This window comes from Schistocerca americana, chromosome 2, assembly GCF_021461395.2.
Source record: "Schistocerca americana isolate TAMUIC-IGC-003095 chromosome 2, iqSchAmer2.1, whole genome shotgun sequence".
Lineage (NCBI taxonomy): Eukaryota > Metazoa > Arthropoda > Insecta > Orthoptera > Acrididae > Schistocerca > Schistocerca americana.
This window is the reverse complement of record NC_060120.1, coordinates 747,926,602-747,947,607: the sequence shown is the minus strand read 5'-3', so window position 1 is coordinate 747,947,607 and position 21,006 is coordinate 747,926,602. Positions and strand designations below refer to the sequence as shown.

Sequence of the window (21,006 nt, the reverse complement as noted above, 5' to 3'; positions counted from 1 at the left end):
TTTGTTGTATAATATACAATCATCTCCTCACATTTCACCAATATATTTACAGCAGTTCTCAAAAGTGTACCATCTTTCTGTTGTGCAAATCCACACTAGCAAAAATAGTTTAAAAATCATGCAGTTTTAATGTTGGTTCAACTGATCTATAATAAACTCAAAATACCACTACAAATATTAACACATTGTTTCACTTACACTGCATTATGCAGAAGACTTTCAGTCAGTGCTCTTAATATTGTCGCTTGTAGTCTAATTCCAGCTGTGTAACATACTGTCAACATAGCTTGACATTACTGACAAAGATTTCAATGCAGAAGGAAGCAAGATGACAAAGAAAAAAGCTCACTGCTCTCTTATCATTATCATAAAAATATATTTGTGCCAGAAATGCAGTAATGGCTACGTTTCTATTCACACTAACAATGGGGCAAAAAGTAACGTATAATGTTAGTACAGTTAATTCGTGAAAAATATATGCTACTTGCTTTGTGTGCTATTAAGCAGAGAGATTACTATTTTCAAAAGGGAAATTCACTTGAGAAAACTATGAAATTATCAAACAGAATGGCTACCTGCTAGTTACCTTCAGGGAGTGAAATTCTTAGTACATACTGAGGACAGTCACACATAAAAGTACATAAAAGCATCCTGGTTTTCAGAACAGTTACCATTCTTTCTTCAGAAAAAAGAGGGATAGGCTGGGGAAAGCTGGATGGAAGGGCAGGTCACTCAGACTTCAGCATTAGAGGGATCTGCCTGTTGTACAGGCAAGAGGAGTTCCAAAACCTATGACACTTTCTCATACTTTTATGTGTAACTGCCAGCAGTATTAAGAATTCAGACCTCAGAAGGTGGTTAATGGCCAGTCATTCTGACCCACAATCTGATAGATTACTGTTTTCAGCAAGAGTTTTAAGTGCGTGGTTATAAGCAAGACACAGCTTTTACCCACTGTGCTTATTATCAGAGACAAACCAAGAAAACAATATAAATGAGATTTGTTTTTACTGTCTTAACATGCAGCTGTAAGCTCAGATGAAGTAATTATTCATGTTACTTTATAAGAAAGAATGATATATAGTTAATGCCAGTGGAGAAAGTGTGTGTGTGTGTGTGTGTGTGTGTGTGAGAGAGAGAGAGAGAGAGAGAGAGAGAGAGAGAGAGAGAGAGAGAGAGAGAGAGAGGGAGGTTGGTTGGTTGTTTCGGGGAAGAAGACCAGACAGTGAGGTCATCGGTCGGATTAGGGAAGGACGGGGATGGAAGTCGGCCGTGCCCTTTGAAAGGAACCATCCCGGCATTTGCCTGGAGCGATTTAGGAAAATCACGGAAAACCTAAATCAGGATGGCCGGACGCAGGATTGAACCGTCGTCCTCCCGAATGCGAGTCCAGTGTCTAACCACTGCGCCACCTCGCTCGGTGGAGAGAGAGAGAGAGTGAAATTTTGGTGGTAGTGTGTTGTGGCAGAAGCATGTAATTTGTCATGCTAGTGCTTTTCAATACATTAAGCACAATACAACATTGTATTAACAGCTAGCATTAAACCACATAACATGGAATAAATCATGCTTGTTACCTTTGTACAGGAATACCTTCAATACCACAACTACTGCCACCATTTCCCAAATATGTAAAGGAGGCTATTAAGACTTATTGTCACAGTGTTTAAATGACAATGCCATCACCATTTGAGCACAGCTACATGGATAAGTCCACCATGTAGGAAAGTAAACAGCCAATATGTAAAAATTTTGTCAGGAACAGCAATGGTAATGTATATATCAAATGGTAGATAAGATCAGAGAAAATTAAAAAAAATTAAATAACAAAATATTCTAAAACTAAATACATTTAGATAACATAACAACAAGAATAGGCACAAAAGCTCAAAAATGGTGTGGAAGGTAACATGAGCAAAATAACCAAGGCAAGCATAAATTACACATTCAAAGGATATTAGGAATAATTTCCTATAATAAGATAGGTTTTTCCTTACATTAATGATTTTGAGAGCCCATCTCCCCTTTTATGATTATAGATAGCAAGGTCATTAGAGGCAGAACACATGTTCTGATTTATGAATATTTGTAGTTATTAACTGGTCATCACCTGAAACAATTCAGAAAACTCTAAGCTACCAAAGCTTGATATGGATGCAGTCCTACTGTCTTTTTCTTTTTAATTTCAATATGAATCCATTTATGTGAGCCCATAAAACCTTAATTCATGGATACCAGTACATAAGAGGGAAATATGATATGTTAGGGTGGTTTACATCACTGTGACTTTACAATGAAAACTACATTTTTATGCATCTGGGAAGAATGAACCAACTCTGCACAACTTGTACAAGAATTGGGTAATATATATTTTATACTCTCATATAAGTTATCCTCAATCAGAAAAATCACAGAGAACTAGAACAAACAAGAATATATCAGACATCTATGTAAAGCGGATCTGTAGGACATACCAAATGTAATTTAGGACTTAACACTTAACTTTTCTGGCAGTAACTGGCTAGCCAAATCCAAAAACAACATTTTACAGTCTACCACATATACAGGATATTTGGCTATTACAGGTATAAACAAAAGTGCCAAGTAGAGGGCAATGAAACAAGCAAATAATCCTAATGAAGGTCCAGAAAGCTAAGGTTTTCCCAGTATATTGTATTACAACTGGGTACATGAATGCCTTATAATAGAACCTTCGAAGACCTGAACTAGAGATATGTGGTTGAGGATAAAGACATTACAATAAGTGTTCCACATAACCCCTGTTTATGTGAAGGCAGACTTCAGTACTTCCTCTCATCAGTGCCCGTACACCTTCAAAACCCCAGGTATGTTCCGAATGCACTGACAACCATCCCCAATGCAGTCATGGAATTCATTGACACTACTAACAGGGCTGGGATATGCCAAAGCTTTTAAATATCTTCACACAAAAATAAAACAACAGGTTCATATTGGGAGACATGGGAGATAACTGTACTGGCAAGCCACGATCGAAACATTTGTTGTGAAAGATTAGTGCTACATATTCCTGAACAGCCGCATGAAAGTGTGCCAGTGCACTATGATGCATGAAACCACAACTACATCCTTTCACAACAATAAACATTATTTAAAATGTAGCCTTAGACATCAACACTGCTGTAACACTGGCATGGCTGCATGGCTGCACCGGGCCATATTTTGTATTGGGGAAAGCATTGGCTTCTGGACTTATGTATACTAGGATTATTTGTTTGTTTCACTGTCCTCTATTCAACACTTTCATCTGTACCTATAACAGTCAAATACCCTGTATAAACATCACATTATGGCTCATTCAAGTAAAAATAAACATTATCAATTACTACAAGGAAGGCAATCCAGAAGCCAGCATTGTCTTATGCAACATTTCTCACTAAGGGTTCTATATTAAATAGAATGAAGCAACCATCTTACAGCAGCTACTGTTGTTGCTCATCTCAGAAAGAAAGTAAAAACTAATGTTATGGACCCAAGTCACACTTTTTCTACTGATAATTGGCAATAACGCAATCCATTATGCCAATTCATACAATATAGCTTTTAATTAGAACTGATTTATCACATTTAGACTGAGATAATAATCCTCGAGGACCAGATACATTAAATGCTGATCACACCATTTCAGAAAAACATGAGATGTGGTTAAATCTTCATTCAAGATACTGACACAAAATAAAAGGGGCACAATGGAAATTTATTAATGGCAGGATTTTTACAGGTCCTGAAGGTAAACATCACATCTGGACACACAAATTGACCACTGTGGACGGACAGTTTCTGTCACTTTAGGTAACAGAAAGAAATCAGATGGAACTAGAACAGGGCTGTAGATTAGGAAGTGCCTTAACTAGGCACTCCTCAGAGACTTCAACTTCTCAGTGTGGTGAGCCGGTGCAATGTCATAATGAAACAGCATACAAGGCACAAGCAATTTTGGATATTTCTCCTTAATTTATTTGAAATGCCTGCAGAGGCAAATTCCAGAATATCAATTTGAAGTTAGTGTCCAACTTTTGGCCATAACAATGCTAATAATACTGCCACTCGTCATAAAGAATGGATACACTGTATTTTTTTTTTTTTTTTTTTTTTACTTTTGCTGGGAGGGTTTTCTTTTCGAGGATCCAAACTTCTGACAACCACTTCTTTCATGGGTGAATTGCCAGAGCCGGGTTTCACCATGCTTTACGATACTGAATAACAAATTTCTAGAACTTACTACCGCAGGCTCCTACACTATAGCAAGCTATTGCAGCCCAATGTCATCACCCTCCATGATCAGAGTGAGCTTTTAAAATGTTAAGATCAACCTGAAGATAGATCTACTTATGTTCCTGTCTAGTGGCATTAACATCTCTTGCTGATTAAAATTGTCTTGTAATTAATGTACTGTGATACGCCTCTCGTCTACACTTTTGGTGCTGCGTAAATAAAATTTGCTTATAAGAAACTCACAGCCTTTTCTATTTTTCTCTGAGTACTTCAGAGGATTTGCATACAGCTATTTCACTGAGTACTTTGTACTGTAGTCTTTCTTGTTAAATAAACTCTGTTCTTATAATAGAGCACTGAAAGCCTTAAAGCTCTCAGGGTGTCTCTTGTATGTTACTTGAATGAAATTAATTTGGTACACAGGCTGTTATTACCAGTATTAAGACATCCTTTTATTTTATATTTTCCCTACAACATAGCTTCAGCTGAATAGCAATTCTTGAGTTTGAAGTATAAGTATGTTATTTCAACTGTCTGAAAATTTATGCATTTCCCTTCAGCTTACTGGTGTTGTAAATATGGTACATAAATCCATAATTCATCAATCAATATTTTCACATAAAAGATCTAGAAGGTGCCCAACGATCTAACAAAGCCAGATTCAATACAGTTACACTTTTATTTCGTATTTAAATAGGTGCCTGTCCAGTGACCCTACATATAGATAAAAGAATGGAAAATCCACGATGGAATAATGACAATAATATGAAAAGGATAGATTGCTACTCACCAATAGCAGAGATGTTGAGTTACAGACAGGCAAAACAAAAAGACAATTAAACATGAATGCTTTCAGGCAGAAGGCCTTTTTCTGAAACAGACAGGATACACACACATTCATGCAAATGCAGCAGCTCTCTCTCTCTCTCTCTCCCTCTCTCTCTCTCTCTCTCTAACACACACACACACACACACACACACACACACACACACACACACACACACATACAAAATCTCTGTCTCTGGCTGCCAGGGCAAGAGTATGGCTGCAAGCTTACACGTTTAGTACTCCTTTTATTGTGTCTGTCTGCAAATTAATATCTTCACTATATGGTGAGTAGCAATCTATCCTTTTCTTTTGAAAATCACTGAAATCCTACTGCTTTATAAGAAGTGAATAAAAACTAACATGAAAAACTATAGACAAATGTCATTAACTTCGCAGTCTGGGAAATTGTTAGAGAAAGCAATATTAAATCAATTTGGGGCATTTTTCATCAAACATAATCTATTTAACAATCTAAAACATGGTTTCACAAAAGGAAGATCTACTGTAACAGCAGTAGCAATTTTTATACATGAAATATTAAACAAGCTAGATGAAGAAGATAAGGTAACAGGCACATTTATGGGTATGACTAAAGTTTTTGATACTGTGAATCATACAGTTCTACTGCATAAATTAGAGGCATATGGAATGAGAGGGGTATCCTAAAACTAGTTACCTCCTATTTGAAAATCAGGAAACAGTGTTCCAAGCTAAGATACTTCAATGTGGTGTGCCCCAAGGAAGTATGTTGGGGTCTTTCCTGTTTCTTATGTACATTAATGATTTAACTGAACCCCAAAAACTGCAAGGTGTAAGCTATTCTGATGTCACATATTTTGACAGCTGAGTCCATGATATGCAAACTACTACAAACAGTAGTGAAATCAATTATAATTTTCTGTCAAGTTATCTTACCACAAATAAGCTACTCATAAATCTAACCTAAAAAACTGCCCAGCCTACGCCACACAACCCCTGCTACCCATGTAGCCACCTGCTGTGTGTAGTGGACTCCTGACCTATCCAGCAGAAACCGAAACCCCACCGCCCTATGGCGCAAGTCGAGAAATCTGCAGCCCACATGGTCGCAGAACCGTCTCAGCCTCTGATTCAGACCCTCCACTTGGCTCTGTACCAAAGGTCTGCAGTCAGTCCTGTCAACGATGCTGCAGATGGTGAGCTCTGCTTTCATCCTGCTAGCAAGACTGGCAGTCTTCACCAAATCAGATAGCTGCCGGAAGCCAGAGAGGATATTCTCCGATCCATAGTGACACACATCATTGGTGCCGACATGAGCGACCACCTGCAGATGGGTGCACCCTGTAGTACCCTTCGTGGCATCCGGAAGGACTCTTTCCACATCTGTAATGACTCCCCCGGGTATGCACACGGAGTGCACATTGGTTTTCTTCCCCTCCCTTGCAGCCATATCCCTAAGGGGCCCATTACGCACCTGATGGAGCTCCCAATTACCAGTAAGCCCACCCTCTGTGACCGCCCGGATTTTGCAGACTGAGGGGCAACCTCTGGAACAGGACAAGCAGCCATTTCCGACCGAAGATCAGTATCAGCTGGAGACAGAGCCTGAAACTGGTTCGTCAGACAAACTGGAGAGGCCTTCTGTTCAGCCCTCCAGAATGTCTTTTGCCCCCTGCCACACCTCGAGACAACCTCCCACTCTACCACGGGTGAGGGGTCAGCCTTAATGTGGGCAGTATCCTGGGCAGCCACAGCCATAGTCCGATCGGGGGACGCGTGGGGCGAGCTGGCCGTCCCCGACAAATCCCCGTCCGGACCCCCACAGTGATGCCCATTGGCAACAGCCTCAAGCTGTGTGACCGAAACAAAACACTGCCTGAAGCTGGGAGCAAAGGGATTCCAACTCAGCCCGCATCCGAACACAGCAGTTGCAGTCTCTATCCATGCTAAATATGTTGTGCAAATAACATCTGCACTAATCTACAGAGAGCACAAACAATTTGACACAAAATTTAAACGGTTATTAAAATATAAGACTGCCTAGTAAATGCAGTAATGCTGCTACTGGCACACTGCTGACACACTGCTCGGTGGCAGAAGGCTAACTGTACTGTCAGTAACGTACAAAGACTATTTGAAAGAAATAAACAAATGACAGACGACTACGTGACTTTACACATCACAGATATTAAAATGCAAATCTGCCACTGCTAATTACGAAACTACACTGTGATTTGACAGATTTAACTAAACAAGTGCACTAAGAACACTCAAACAAATTTTCAACTTGACTACTACACTTATATGAATGCTAAATAAGCCACTTGCTGCTACTTGCACACTGACACACTGCTCGGCGGCAGTACAGTACATATGGGGGGACGTGCAGGGCGCGTGATTCCCCCCCCTTGCAGGGCTGTCCACATTGCACATTGCCCCTGCACTGCCCCCGCCAGTCAGCCGACAAGCCAGAATCAAGTTATCGAGTAGTTGCACTTTCCTATGTAGCATGCACGTCCGCGTCATCGTATTTTAATGGGAGAGATTCTTCTATACAAGCAAACCGACATAAACACCCTTAAAGATCATGATTCTGTTATGCAAGCATTGCCTCTTTGTCCTATATCTGACTATTCCACTTTACACTGTACAAAATATTTGCTTGTCTACCTGCATCTATTGCTACAGCAGAAAGAAACTTTTCAACTTTGCAGCATACAAAGACATGGCTGAGGTCAACAATGAAGGAGGACAGACTTAATGTCTTAGCTCTGTTGAACACTCACCCTGACATTGATTGTCCTACTGACAATTTGCCAGGAAGAATAGGCGCATAGAATTCATCATTTAAGGAAGAGGACCACCATTTAACTTTTTTATATCATAAGATGGCATTGTCTTGTATATGTGTAAAATCAGTTTAAATAAAACATTCTTAAACTTTGCAGGTGACTTGATTACTTTTTATTATGGTAAAAGTAAAGGTAGCTCAAGATATCTTTAGTGCCCCCTCCTTGAGGTTTTTCTTTAACCGTCACTGACCCGAACCTCACCTTCCCCATTCAGATGCCTCCCCTCCCAACAACTTTAAGTGAACTGTGATGCCACAAAGCAACAGCAGCAAATTCAGTAACTCCAAACATGCTCCCAAAGTATGGGAGAAGTCTGAAAACTGTCTGCATGTTTGTCATGCATCCTGTGGAGGGCACACTGATCATTCGTGAAAGGTAAATGATAAGTGTAATCCTAAACATATTAGTAAAAAGTACCCCAAGTTTGTGTGTGCATGAACAACTCTTTTGAAAATAAAAACTTTGTAGTTCTGTTTGTAATGCTATGTGACAAAACTAATAATGAAATGTGAGAGTAAAATTTTTTCTGAGTTCTAACAGCCAGCTTTACTCATGCAGATGTGTCACCAACTGCCAGCACCACTCTTAAAAGAAACTGTGAGCAACTGATCTGAAAATGTTTAGAACAGTGCACACCAAATCTCCTTTGTTACTCCCACAGGTAGGACGCGACAACGACTAGCAGAAGTCTGACAAAGTAACAAAGACCCTGTAACAAATTTGCTATGCAAATGTAGCAGAAGTGAAGACCACTGATGTCCCAGGAAGAACACAATTAATACCGTCATTACAAATGATGTCATTTAGCAGAGACTCCCTTTGGTGACATAAATATTCCACTCCCACTAGCTTTCAGCACTTGACCAGTAGGATCAATGGCATCAGTGTCACGATTCTCTGGTTATGATATGGTAACATCCCATGTGTAAGATCGTCCTAGTGTTGGTCTTACACTTGATGCAGTACAAGATGATCAGCAATCTGAAGCCATGGAATGCAGTTCCGCATCCAATAATGTCAGTACAGCAGCCAGCACCAATGTGTAGACTGAGGTTCTACCAACACAACTCCAATCCAGGGCAGAAGCCACCCTTAACTCTAGCGTTGCACAGGTCTGAAGGCCTACTGTATTGGCAGGCCAAGTTTATCATTCAGCATGACTACACAGCATCTGACATTGCTACCCAACGAGGGGACACTCTCCGAAACAGCATGTGAATCAAAATGCACCCGTCATGGTCACTGCTTTCCCTAAAAGCAGAGCTACTGATGGGGCATGCCTACCTCACCAGTGGATGGCAAAACCACCACACTAGAGTATCACTGACTTCTACTCAAAGCTGATGCAACTGTGAAACTGCTATTGGATTCAGCAGATTATGTAGTCGCAGGTTTGTGCAGAAGGAGCAGCAACAACTTATATTTTCATTAATAAATGGCATAATTTAGAATACTGTTTTATTGCATATAATGACACTGTGCAGGTCCGTGGTCTGCATCCTGATGAAGTAGTAGGGGTTGCCAGCCCAGCAGAGGGGAAGTTAAAATTTACCCCGAGTTTTTATTTTAACTCATGTAGAAGATATAGTCTATGAAACTTGATTAATCTTTTGGAAATATCCTGCAATTCCCCCCTTCCCAACTACAGTCAGCATACTGTCATAATACTGAAACTCTTTCACTCCACAGTCTATTGGTCATGAATTATACAAACTGTGCATAGAATAGGAGTTTCAAAGTAAGTTTTATTTTGTTTACATTGTGGAACACCATGCTAGCATGATATAATGGAAAATGTAGTGAATGAGTACACTATACCTGTAAATAGGGGAATGTTGCAAGCATATCCTTAGCTGTTTGTAAGTGCAGTCACTAAAAATTTCATGGCACATCACATGATTATTTAATTAATGGTAAATGATAACAGCCACAGAGATTTACTGTCATACACTTCTATTATTACCCTATATATTATGCTATGTTTACATTAGTTCAGCAACAATCCACTGACAACAGGGAGCTTATCTCTAAACAGAAACACACATAAAAATGATGCAGTGATTGTCATTGTCTCTGAGTTTATAGACTTACAATGAATTCTTGTTGGTGTGCTGACACTTGTTTTGACATGAGAATCTGATTTCTTCACATCAGAAATGTAACAAACATTTCAACATTGTGGATTTTCTGTAACATTGGAAATACTACCTGTACAGCTTTACAATGCTCCCAATTTTTTAGTTCACTTGCCATATTTAGTATACACAGCTCACAAAGTAACTTTGCAGGCCTTTTCCTTCCGTTTCTTTGCCCTTTCTTTGACATTCAACAACTGCCATACTCTATCACTTCAAGACACATGCCTAGTAATCACTAGTTTGTACATATTGCTTGTATGTTACATAACTTTTACAACACTCACTGCTAAATGCACCAGCAGCTGTACTACAATACTAAGGTCTTGCTTCACACAAAATTCCCTACAAGGATCAGGGGAAATTTCAAAGATTATGCACATTTTGCTAAAGGTTTCCAAGAAAGGTTATTTCATTTTCTGCTTATTCAGAGACTTTTCATTTCTTGGGAATCAGAAGAGCAGGAAACTACTTTTTCTTCTCATGCTTTTTAAGTAACACAAGTGTTATGCATAACATATTAGGAATTCACTATCATCATCTTTTTTTTGTCTGCTTGGGAAGATTGCAAACCAAAAGGGAGAATTACTTTATTCATCAATAAAAATAGCTTTTTTCTTCATGCTCTTATTACTACAACTAATCATTGACCATGATTTTATAATCAATGAACAATAATTCCAAGTTAAAAAAGATACACCTTTAGGAAGAGTAGAAGTATACAAATGTTACTTTAGTTTTAACTGCACCAATCAAAAATAAAAACTCTGATCTTATCATGTCACTTGAACACTGTGAAACCACTTACCACAAATGAATATCCACCGTTTCCTGGATCTTTCCTGAGCCTCTGTGATTTTACCTGGCCACTATTCAGCTGAGAATGGATATCTTCAAAACCAGGTCCTATTTTCAGAGTCACTGATTCATCTGACTGGGAAATCTGATGCTGGAGTTCTTCAGGAGTTGAAACAGGAACACCATTCACTTCCAATATCACATCTCCAACATGGAGTAGGCCTTGTCTGTCAATCATACCACCAGCTAATATCCTTGCAATCACTAAATTCCCTGACTCATCCACCTGGACTGTTAAACCCTATTAAAAAAAGAAAGCAATGACAAATAAATTTTTACTTTCAAATTACCAATTATTTAATATTTCTGAGTAATTCTCCAAATATATAAAGGCCGGTACATAAACTGAGAAGCCAAATCATTATGATCACGGCAACTATGAAAATGAATGCTGCCTGGAGATGCTGTGGGCACATTATGCTATAGTAAAAGTTGAATAGGGAATCATTCAAATGATGATAAAGGCTGAACGTGGGAAAGTCCGCTGACACAAGTGACTTTGACAAAAGGGCGCAGTGTTATGGTGTAATATACAGGAAAGAACATCTAAAAATGGTGAAGCTGGGCCACAGTTTGCTACTGTTGTGAGCATATAGAGGAAAGAGAAGCACAATGGTGAAACAACAAGTAGATGACAAAATGTTGGACATCCGTGTCTCCTCTCAGAACTTTGATGTCAGAGGCTTGCCCACTCTGTAAAGCAGAATAGGTTGGGTCTGTGGAATATCTGACAACAGAGTCCTGTAGAAGTGACCTCCACAGTAGCAGCGTTGAATTGAGACAGTGGATTGTTGTCAGGATGGTGACCGATGGTTGCTCAGGGGAACATCATCGAACTCGGTACCTTTGAATTTCACGGACAAGTGCTCTACCATCTGAGCTACCCAAGCATGACTCACGTCCTGTCCTCACAGCTTTAATTCCTACCCTCCAAGCTTCACAGAAGCCCTCCTGTGAAACCTGGAGAACTAGCACCCCTGGAAAGAAGGATACTGCGGAGACATGACTTAGCCGCAGCCTGGGCGATGTTTCCAGAACAAAATTTTCAGTCTGCTACGGAGTGTACGCTAGTTCTGCAAGGTTTGTAGGAGAGCTTCTGTCCAGTTTGGAAGGTAGCAGACAAGGTACTGGTGGAATTAAAGCTGTGAGGATGGGTTGTGAGTCATGCTTGGGTAGCTCAGATAGTAGAGCACTTGCCCGCAAAAGGCAAAGGTCCCGAGTTCAAGTCTTGGACTGGCACACAGTTTTAATTTGCCAGGAAGTTTCATATCAGCGCACCATCTGCTGCAGAAAATTTCATTCTGGAGTAATTCTTCTGCGCAAAGCTCTCTTCCCCAACCTTTACATCCTCTGCCTGGTCTGCTGCCACAGCCTTTATTTCTTTCAGGATACATGCACTGTCTTCTTGCAAATGAGCCACCTCAGCTGCTAAAATTCACATCGCTTCTACTAGGGTATCACCCTTTGGTATCAACAATGACACAAACAACAACAACAACGACAAGAACAAAACAGAAGGACAACACGACATTTAAACATAATACTATCCGAGCATTGTAAATTCTCTGTTTAAGTGGCTACCCATGACCACTACTTTATATGCTTAAAGATAATGAGATATACTCCTCTCTCAAAAGAACAATTCATTGCCTGTTTCAAATGGCTCAAAGTAGCACATTTTCCCTATAATCAGACTCTGACATTACGGAAATTGTATTCAATAAATACAATAAAACACCAACAACAGGAAAAATAAAATAAAATGATGAGTAGGACACACAATTCTAACAGTATCATAATACTTCGACAAAACTTAGCTTCATCTCTTGAATTGCTACACATGCTTATACACTTCTAGACAATGAGCCACAGCCATTGCTCCTGACAAGACATAGTGCCCATTCTAATAAGGCGAAAAAGAACATTCGTATTTATATCTCTTTAAAACACTGAGTTTACTTGCCACATTTCATATATAAATGCAAAATTAAACATCCAGCAAAAGCCTATTTGACTCTCCACAATACTTGTAGTCAAAATAAGAACTCCACATTCAACCTACAGCATGTCTCTATGTTAACAACTATAGCTGAGATGAGATGTCAGATCCAGCTATAGACGTCCATCTTAGTGGTGGTTGACACTGCTGCAACCACTTTTGTCACCGAAATGTAGAGGCCTAGGGATCGGTGTCTACAGTAGCACGGTTGAGTTGAGATAGTGGGTTGTTGTCAGGATGATGACTGATGACATTTTCCAAAGAAACATCACTAGCAGTCACACATGTTATTGAAGAACACTCAGTGGCATTGTATGGTGGCAACACCCTACTGGGCTTGTGCTGTAGGCACTGAGTGACATGGTACACTGCTGTGATACCAGTGGCTAAATTGTAGTGTCTGTGGCATCTGGGTGCAGCTTTGCAGCTCAGGGTAGGAGGTACTGAAAGGCTGCAGTCTTTTCAGAGGAAGACGGACCTCAGCAGAAGTGTCCACCTCTGCAAGCGGAGGCATACAGTGACAGTACGCCCATACAGGCAAAGCTAGTCAGGCGGCTGCACCGCCCTAGTCTCTAACAGCTGCCCTCCAGGGCAGAATGCTGGCAATGACTGGTAGTAGGCCCACAGGTGGCGCACTAGCTGGAAGGTGTCAAGTCCACAGAATCGTACTTAGAGCCAGCAGTAGGCCTGTGGTTAGTGGAGACCAAGTCTCACGATGGTTGCTCATTAGAACAATGTCACCTCTTGGACCAGAGTAGACCTCTTTGCTTGTAGATGGTGGCTGCCAGACTGCAATACCTTTGACTAAAAATTAGGATTATTTATACTGGCTCAATGCATACTTGTTTTGCTACTGCATTGGCACTGGTGACGTTTGCCACGACAAGTCTGGAGTGAAGTATCCAGGCCATCTAGACCATGGCGTCTTTGGTTTCTGGTGCATTAGGATTACTTTGCTCCTGGCCGCTCCGTTTGGAGATGAAATGAAGTAACACCGTAACGCTTTGGCAGCCGTGCTCGCTACATCAGTGGATAGCCTTGGTGTTACGTCTGCCCAGCCGTCTGTCTTTATCTGCTTCTTGTGTTAGGCAACAAAGATGTCTTAACTTTATCCAGCCAGACCAAGTAATTTATTTGCAGCACAACAGTACAAGGCTGTTGCAGGCTCAAGTACTTTGGAGCATGCTGTTCAGCACATACTGACAAGTATGTGACTCCCCAGCAGACGATCTCGAAATGAAAACATCGAATGAAAACATCTTCAGCCATTGAAATTTCCATTTTTATTTCTGCAAGCTGTCTCAGCACTACATTACACCATCATCAGGCCCCCTGACCAATGTGTAGGAAGAATCCTACCTCTGGTCCAGTCAAAATAGGGGCCAGCGTTCAATGACTGGTATCTCCAGATTTCTTCTTAACACAGTGAGCCCTTCAATCATCACTTGCCAATTGTTAGACAAACTTTTGTTCTTCTAACAGTCAGAAAGTGATGATTGAAGTGATCATTGTGTTAAGAAGAAATCTATGGATACCAGTCACTGAAGGCTGGCCCCTGTTTTGACTGGACCAGAGGTGGGATTCTTTCTACACTTTGATGAGGGGGCTTGAAGATGGCATAATATAGTGCTGAAACTGGATGCACAAATAAAACAACAACTGGAAATTTAATGGCTGAAGGTGTTCTGATTTGATATTTGATAATGAACAGCTGAGGTCCATAACCATATGTATAAAAATGGACTTACACAGATACCTACTTGTTTCCATCTTGACCCAATGGCATCGTCAATTACGATTGTAGTGGCCACTGGACCACTGAGATAGAAATGTGGATCAATGGAAACATATTGTTAGGTCGTATGAATCATGGTCAGTGGTCAAGTCCATGCACCCCATTATCCAGGTGAATCGCTACTCATTCATTCATGCACGGCACCACAAACAGGTCTGTGGGAGCAGTATTATGTTATGAGGTACATTCATCTGGGTTTCCATGGGATCTGTGATAGTAATTGAAGGCACCATGTCAGCTGTGGACTACATGAACATTATTGGAGACAACCTGCATTCAGGTATGCATCATGTCTTCCCTGATGATGCTGGCATCATCCACTCATTTTTACTTTTGCTGCAAACTTATGTGACCAGTTGACCATATTTATTGTAGAATAATGTTATCAACATGCATATTTCTCGACTACTGTAGACCAGGGTAGAACTAGAATTTATCAAGCTGACTATATTTATTGCAGAAGAGTTTTCCTAACATGCATCTTTCTAGACTACTGTAGGCTAGGATAGAACTAGTATTTATCATATAGTCTTGCACACAAAAACAAATGGACCTGATAAACTGCACCTCCAAAAATAGATTAACAGGCTGTTGTTTAATTGGCAACACTTACTGTTGAGATCACCAACAATTAGTAGTAGCTAGGTTTGCCCATACTGCACAGTTATAGTTTTGAACATAAGACAATTCACTGATTTATATATGCTGAATATAGCACACTGGGAGCTGGCACTCACTTCTATGCTGTCTCACACATACTCGGCAAACTTAAAAAAGTCCAAAATGAAACAATATTCAGCTGGCTATTGGCATTCACTACATTTAGTGATGATACCATAGTGGTTGAAAATGTCTTCAATTAGGCAAAAGGTGTAAAGTGGACAAAAGAATATGTGCATACAGCCCATGGTATAGCAAATGTTTAAGAACTATGGGGGTAGAATATGATATACCTTCAGCAGTGCTCCAAGATACAGACTGAGAATGGTGGTGCACTGGTCAATATACTGTAATAACTTCCAGTAGAAGTGGTGTCAAAATCATCTGGCCATCCCAAGAGAGAGAGAGAACAGAAGACCTGTGCATTTTATTATCAATCTGTTTAGTCAGGATGACTGTGACAGACTTCACCACCAAATTACAGAGGGAGACCTTAGAAGGAAAAAAAGACATGCTTTGCCTTGACATTGTATGTTCCAAGATAAGCCCATAAACACTATGGCCTATCACATGTATCACATGTAACAGTCGTAGCTGTACAATTAGATAAATTCGATCTAACATTAAGGTTTACTGAGAACTGTAAACCATTTATGAAGGGAATAAATATTGGACAATGTGATACTGGTATCTCACATAACTTTCACAGCACACTGTGTTGTGTGCAGTGACGGATATTACAGGAGTTCCATAAGAATCAAAAGTTCAGTTTAATGTAAGTAAAAACCAGATCGAAAGAAGTAACGTCAATGGGAGCATCATTTCATGTAATAATCATGTTCTGTGGTTACCATCACATATGGAAACTTATCAGGGGTATGGGATGAGTCAAAGTAAGTGTTAACAAAGATAAGTAGCCAATAGAAACTGCATTAATAATTAACAATAAACATGTGGCTTTGTACTTTTCATGGCTGAAGAGGCTAAATTTAAAATAGTGAAATTAAGCAGGGAAACATTTTGAAAATTCTACCGCTTCCTCAGATGCAGTAAATAGTTGACTTATATCAACATGAGTACACAGATATTTATGAAATAACAACAGTCTTATAGTCATTACAGAGCTGCTTACAATGCTCATTACTACTTGTCAAGCATATAACAGGACCCTCCCATCCAAGACAGTATTCTTGACTCACTCTCATTGTGTAAGGATCTCAATCTGAACCCAAGACAAAAATCCAAAGTCTATATAAAATTTTATTTTTGTCTCATGTTTTTGATGTGTGGTTAATAGTTCTTTTGGGAGTGATTTTAATTCTAATAACAATTACGATTAAGGAATATGCAGAGGCCAGTGCGTATAATAATTGCAAAATAAGAAACTGTAAACACAATTTTCTCACTGCCCATTTTTGTTGAATCAGTGATTTATTTAGTTTAGCAGTGTCACATATTTGCCATTGCTTTCATTGCCTGTTTACATAAACAGGACATTTCAATTTTTTATTAATAACAATTAGTTAGACAGTGGCTTCAGATAATAAGTATATGCAGTGACCAGCCACCTCCCTCTCTTTCTTTATCTCACCATCTCACCTTCCCCCTGCCCCCCCCCCCCCTCTCCCCCAAGAATCCAACTTGGTAGAGGGGCCTAGATGACAACTGTGCTTAAAAATTAGCCACGTGTACATTAAGTAATTTCCTTTGTGGATGAATTACAATACTGCAAGGTTCTTCTAGTAAATCTCACTGTGGGAAATGTCAAAACTGTTCCTTTGAAAACCAAACAGCCAAATTTATTTCCCAGCATTACCCCATTTAGAACTTGTGCTTTGTCACTTATGACTTGATGGGACATTAAATGCTAATCCTCTTTCCTTTTTACCAGTAGAATCTGGTGGTAGGAGCTTCACACAAATGGTGACTTTAGATATATAGACTGAGAATAATTCCATGGTTTATTGGAAAATAATTGACAAACCAAAGCCGGTTTACCCAATGAAACATTTTATGCAAGTACTTGCCTGAAATAAACTGTATTGTTAAAATACGTATATTCACTGCTGCTCTCCACCAGTAACATGACAAACACCAAGAAGTTCTAGTATTGCAGTTGTAAATTTTCTAGTTCATCCTAAATTCATTCTAAGCAGTGTCTGACATTGGTCCCTAGTTCACATCATTGCAGTTGGAGGCCTTCTGCTGGCACAACAGCACTGAACACCTGACCACCATCCCCTTCCTTCCTGCCTCCAATGCAGAGACCAAGCAGGTGGTCAGCATATTTAAAACACAAATACCCAAGACCTTGTTGATGATACTGATTGGGAAAGTGCTCCACAGTTTACTTGGCACATACTGGTCTACCTCCATTAACGGATCCAGTCTGATTGGGATACGGCAGTCATTCAGCTCCAACAGACCTCTTGTGCCCCATGCAGTGTGCCCAGCTTAAGTACAGGTCCCCATATGCATAGAGAGTGTGTGTCTGGGCATGCACATTCAGACAGAATGAACCTCATGGTTCAGCTTAGCCACAGGGGAAATCAGCTGATTGACATTGTGACTGGTCATGAGCTCATGACCAGCTACCAAAACCAGTTCCAGCTGTGGCTAGAGTCACAAACAGACCCCCATCTCTGACCCAGAAATGTGACGCTTCGGCAGCCGTCCACCAAGTCACTCAGTCACTAGTACAACCTGTGCTCGTTACCCCACTCTAAACACAACTGCCTGCATAATATCGAGCCAGGCCACTTGCACTGTCCAGTCCATATAAGGTTATGCAGCTCCATCTCCTGACAGGGAGCTCAGCCACACACCTCCAACTCTCCTGTACCAGAAAAGGTACGAACCTGGTCATTATCGACCCTACTTGCCAATTTCAGGTGGGAGGGATTTAGTATCCCTAGCTACAGCAGGCATTCATAAGGACTCAGTGATTTTGCACCTCACTGCATGATAGCTGTCATCAGATGTGGAATAGGCTTGTGATGTGGGCAGTCCCATTTACATGGAAGTAAGACTGACTGGACAGACTATAATCATTTGTTTCATGCTGTACAAAGTGCTCAGTTTTTCATCATATCATTACACACATGCTTTCATACAGGAAGTGAACTGAAAAAACGAAGGCATCTAGCTATGAATCAACAGTAGCACTAGTAAATTAAAAAATTAAGTATGGAATCTTTATTACAGATACTTCACTTAAATGTCAAATTACAACACACAATTTCAAAGTGTACGTGCAAACATGTGTTGGAAATAAGAGTGCCTCATAGTACACTTTGGTTCTGTTATTCTGGCAAAGAAACAATTACTATATCATTGTTCCATTTTCATTTTAATCATTTTAACTTTTGCCCCAGTGCAATGGTTAATGACAACAAGCTATTTAAGGTTGCTAAAATTATATGGAATATGATCAAGTTCTAAATCTCTTATTTTATTCAGAGTGCTGGAATTCTGATGGTGTGCTATTTGTGCGAGCTATGGTCTACCACAGAATAATAGACCACAAAAAATAAAATTAAGCCAAATTCATCTGGGTCAAAATGTAAGAATTAATAATCAGTCACAGGCCTGATCATTTAGTAGCCTTTAAACAACATTACAATTGAACTACCTACACTCATATTTGGAAAACATGCTTCTTTATTAAGCACGATATATAAAATGAATAAGAAAGAAAGAGAGAGAGAATTTAATATTTTTGGAAAATTATGGATTGCACAGAGCTGTATTGTCACTTAAACAACCAGTTTTGGGCAGAAATGGACCATCATCAGATATAATGTGACACCATAGTCAGATGTATGACAAACCATAACTATTAACCAGCATCATGTCATAATTTAAAATGTAATTCAACTATAAGCCATGCCTTGGCATGTGCTTCATCACCCATCTACTGTTTGTTTTATATGCTCCAGATTTATAGAGGAATTAACATGTCACTTTATGACATGATGTTCATTAATAGTTATAGTCTGTCATGCATCTGATTATGTTACATTTTACCTGATGATGGTACATTTGTGACCAAAACTGGTTGTTTAATAAAGTGCCAATACAGTTGTGCACAAGCAAAGATTTTCCAAATATTTATGGAAGCTGCAAATCACTGCCTCCTCAAAATAAAGTGTTTTAATGTTTGTCAGAAGTTAAAATACATGTCAGACCAGAATTATACATGTTTGGGTGACTCTCTTCTCCTTGTACTTTATGACCTGATCTATTGAAGCAGGCCTCAGACAGCAACAAAAATTGTCAGCCTAACACTACATCTCCATTCTTCATTCTACATTATCTTCCTCAAAAGTTGCATTGTCCAGTCCATATAAGGTTATGCAGCTCCATCTCCTGACAGGGTGCTCAGCCACACACCTCCAACTCTCCTGTACCAGAAAAGGTACGAACCTGGTCATTATCGACCCTACTTGCCAATTTCAGTTCCTTCTCTAAATCCTCGCACAAACGAAAAAATGGCTGACATCGAAATAAGTGTCCAAGGAATAGAAAAGCAACTGGAATCACTCAATAGAGGAAAGTCCACTGGACCTGACGGGATACCAATTCGATTCTACACAGAGTACGCAAAAGAACTAGCCCCCCTTCTAACAGCCGTGTACCGCAAGTCTCTAGAGGAACGGAGGGTTCCAAATGATTGGAAAAGAGCACAGATAGTCCCAGTCTTCAAGAAGGGTCGTCGAGCAGATGCGCAAAACTATAGACCTATATCTCTTACGTCGATCTCTTGTAGAATTTTAGAACATGTTTTTTGCTCGCGTATCATGTCATTTCTGGAAACCCAGAATCTACTATGTAGGAATCAACATGGATTCCGGAAACAGCGATCGTGTGAGACCCAACTCGCCTTATTTGTTCATGAGACCCAGAAAATATTAGATACAGGCTCCCAGGTAGATGCTATTTTTCTTGACTTCCGGAAGGCGTTCGATACAGTTCCGCACTGTCGCCTGATAAACAAAGTAAGAGCCTACGGAATATCAGACCAGCTGTGTGGCTGGATTGAAGAGTTTTTAGCAAACAGAACACAGCATGTTGTTATCAATGGAGAGACGTCTACAGACGTTAAAGTAACCTCTGGTGTGCCACAGGGGAGTGTTATGGGACCATTGCTTTTCACAATATATATAAATGACTTAGTAGATAGTGTCGGAAGTTCCATGCGGCTTTTCGCGGATGATGCTGTAGTATACAGAGAAGTAGCAGCATTAGAAAATTGTAGCGAAATGCAGGAAGATCTGCAGCGGATAGGCACTTGGTGCAGGGAGTGGCAACTGACCCTTAACATAGACAAATGTAATGTATTGCGAATACATAGAAAGAAGGATCCTTTATTGTATGATTATATGATAGCGGAACAAACACTGGAAGCAGTTACTTCTGTAAAATATCTGGGAGTATGCGTGCGGAACGATTTGAAGTGGAATGATCATATAAAATTAATTGTTGGTAAGGCGGGTACCAGGTTGAGATTCATTGGGAGAGTGCTTAGAAAATGTAGTCCATCAACAAAGGAGGTGGCTTACAAAACACTCGTTCGACCTATACTTGAGTATTGCTCATCAGTGTGGGATCCGTACCAGATCGGTCTGACGGAGGAGATAGAGAAG

At 40.0% G+C, this 21,006-nt stretch overlaps 1 protein-coding gene across 5 annotated transcripts in view; it reads right to left on the bottom strand.

Annotated features, from left to right (window-relative positions):
* LOC124594917 (protein PALS2) overlaps positions 1-21,006 on the bottom strand; it is a 344,549-nt gene that overhangs the window by 39,271 nt on the left and 284,272 nt on the right. For 4 of the 5 annotated variants that reach the window (XM_047133405.1, XM_047133406.1, XM_047133408.1 and 1 more), the window contains one exon: positions 10,858-11,148. In XM_047133405.1, coding sequence (XP_046989361.1) covers positions 10,858-11,148 — 291 coding nt within the window. The remainder of the gene's footprint in view (positions 1-10,857; positions 11,149-21,006) is intronic. The other variant, XM_047133407.1, reaches the window with a different exon arrangement.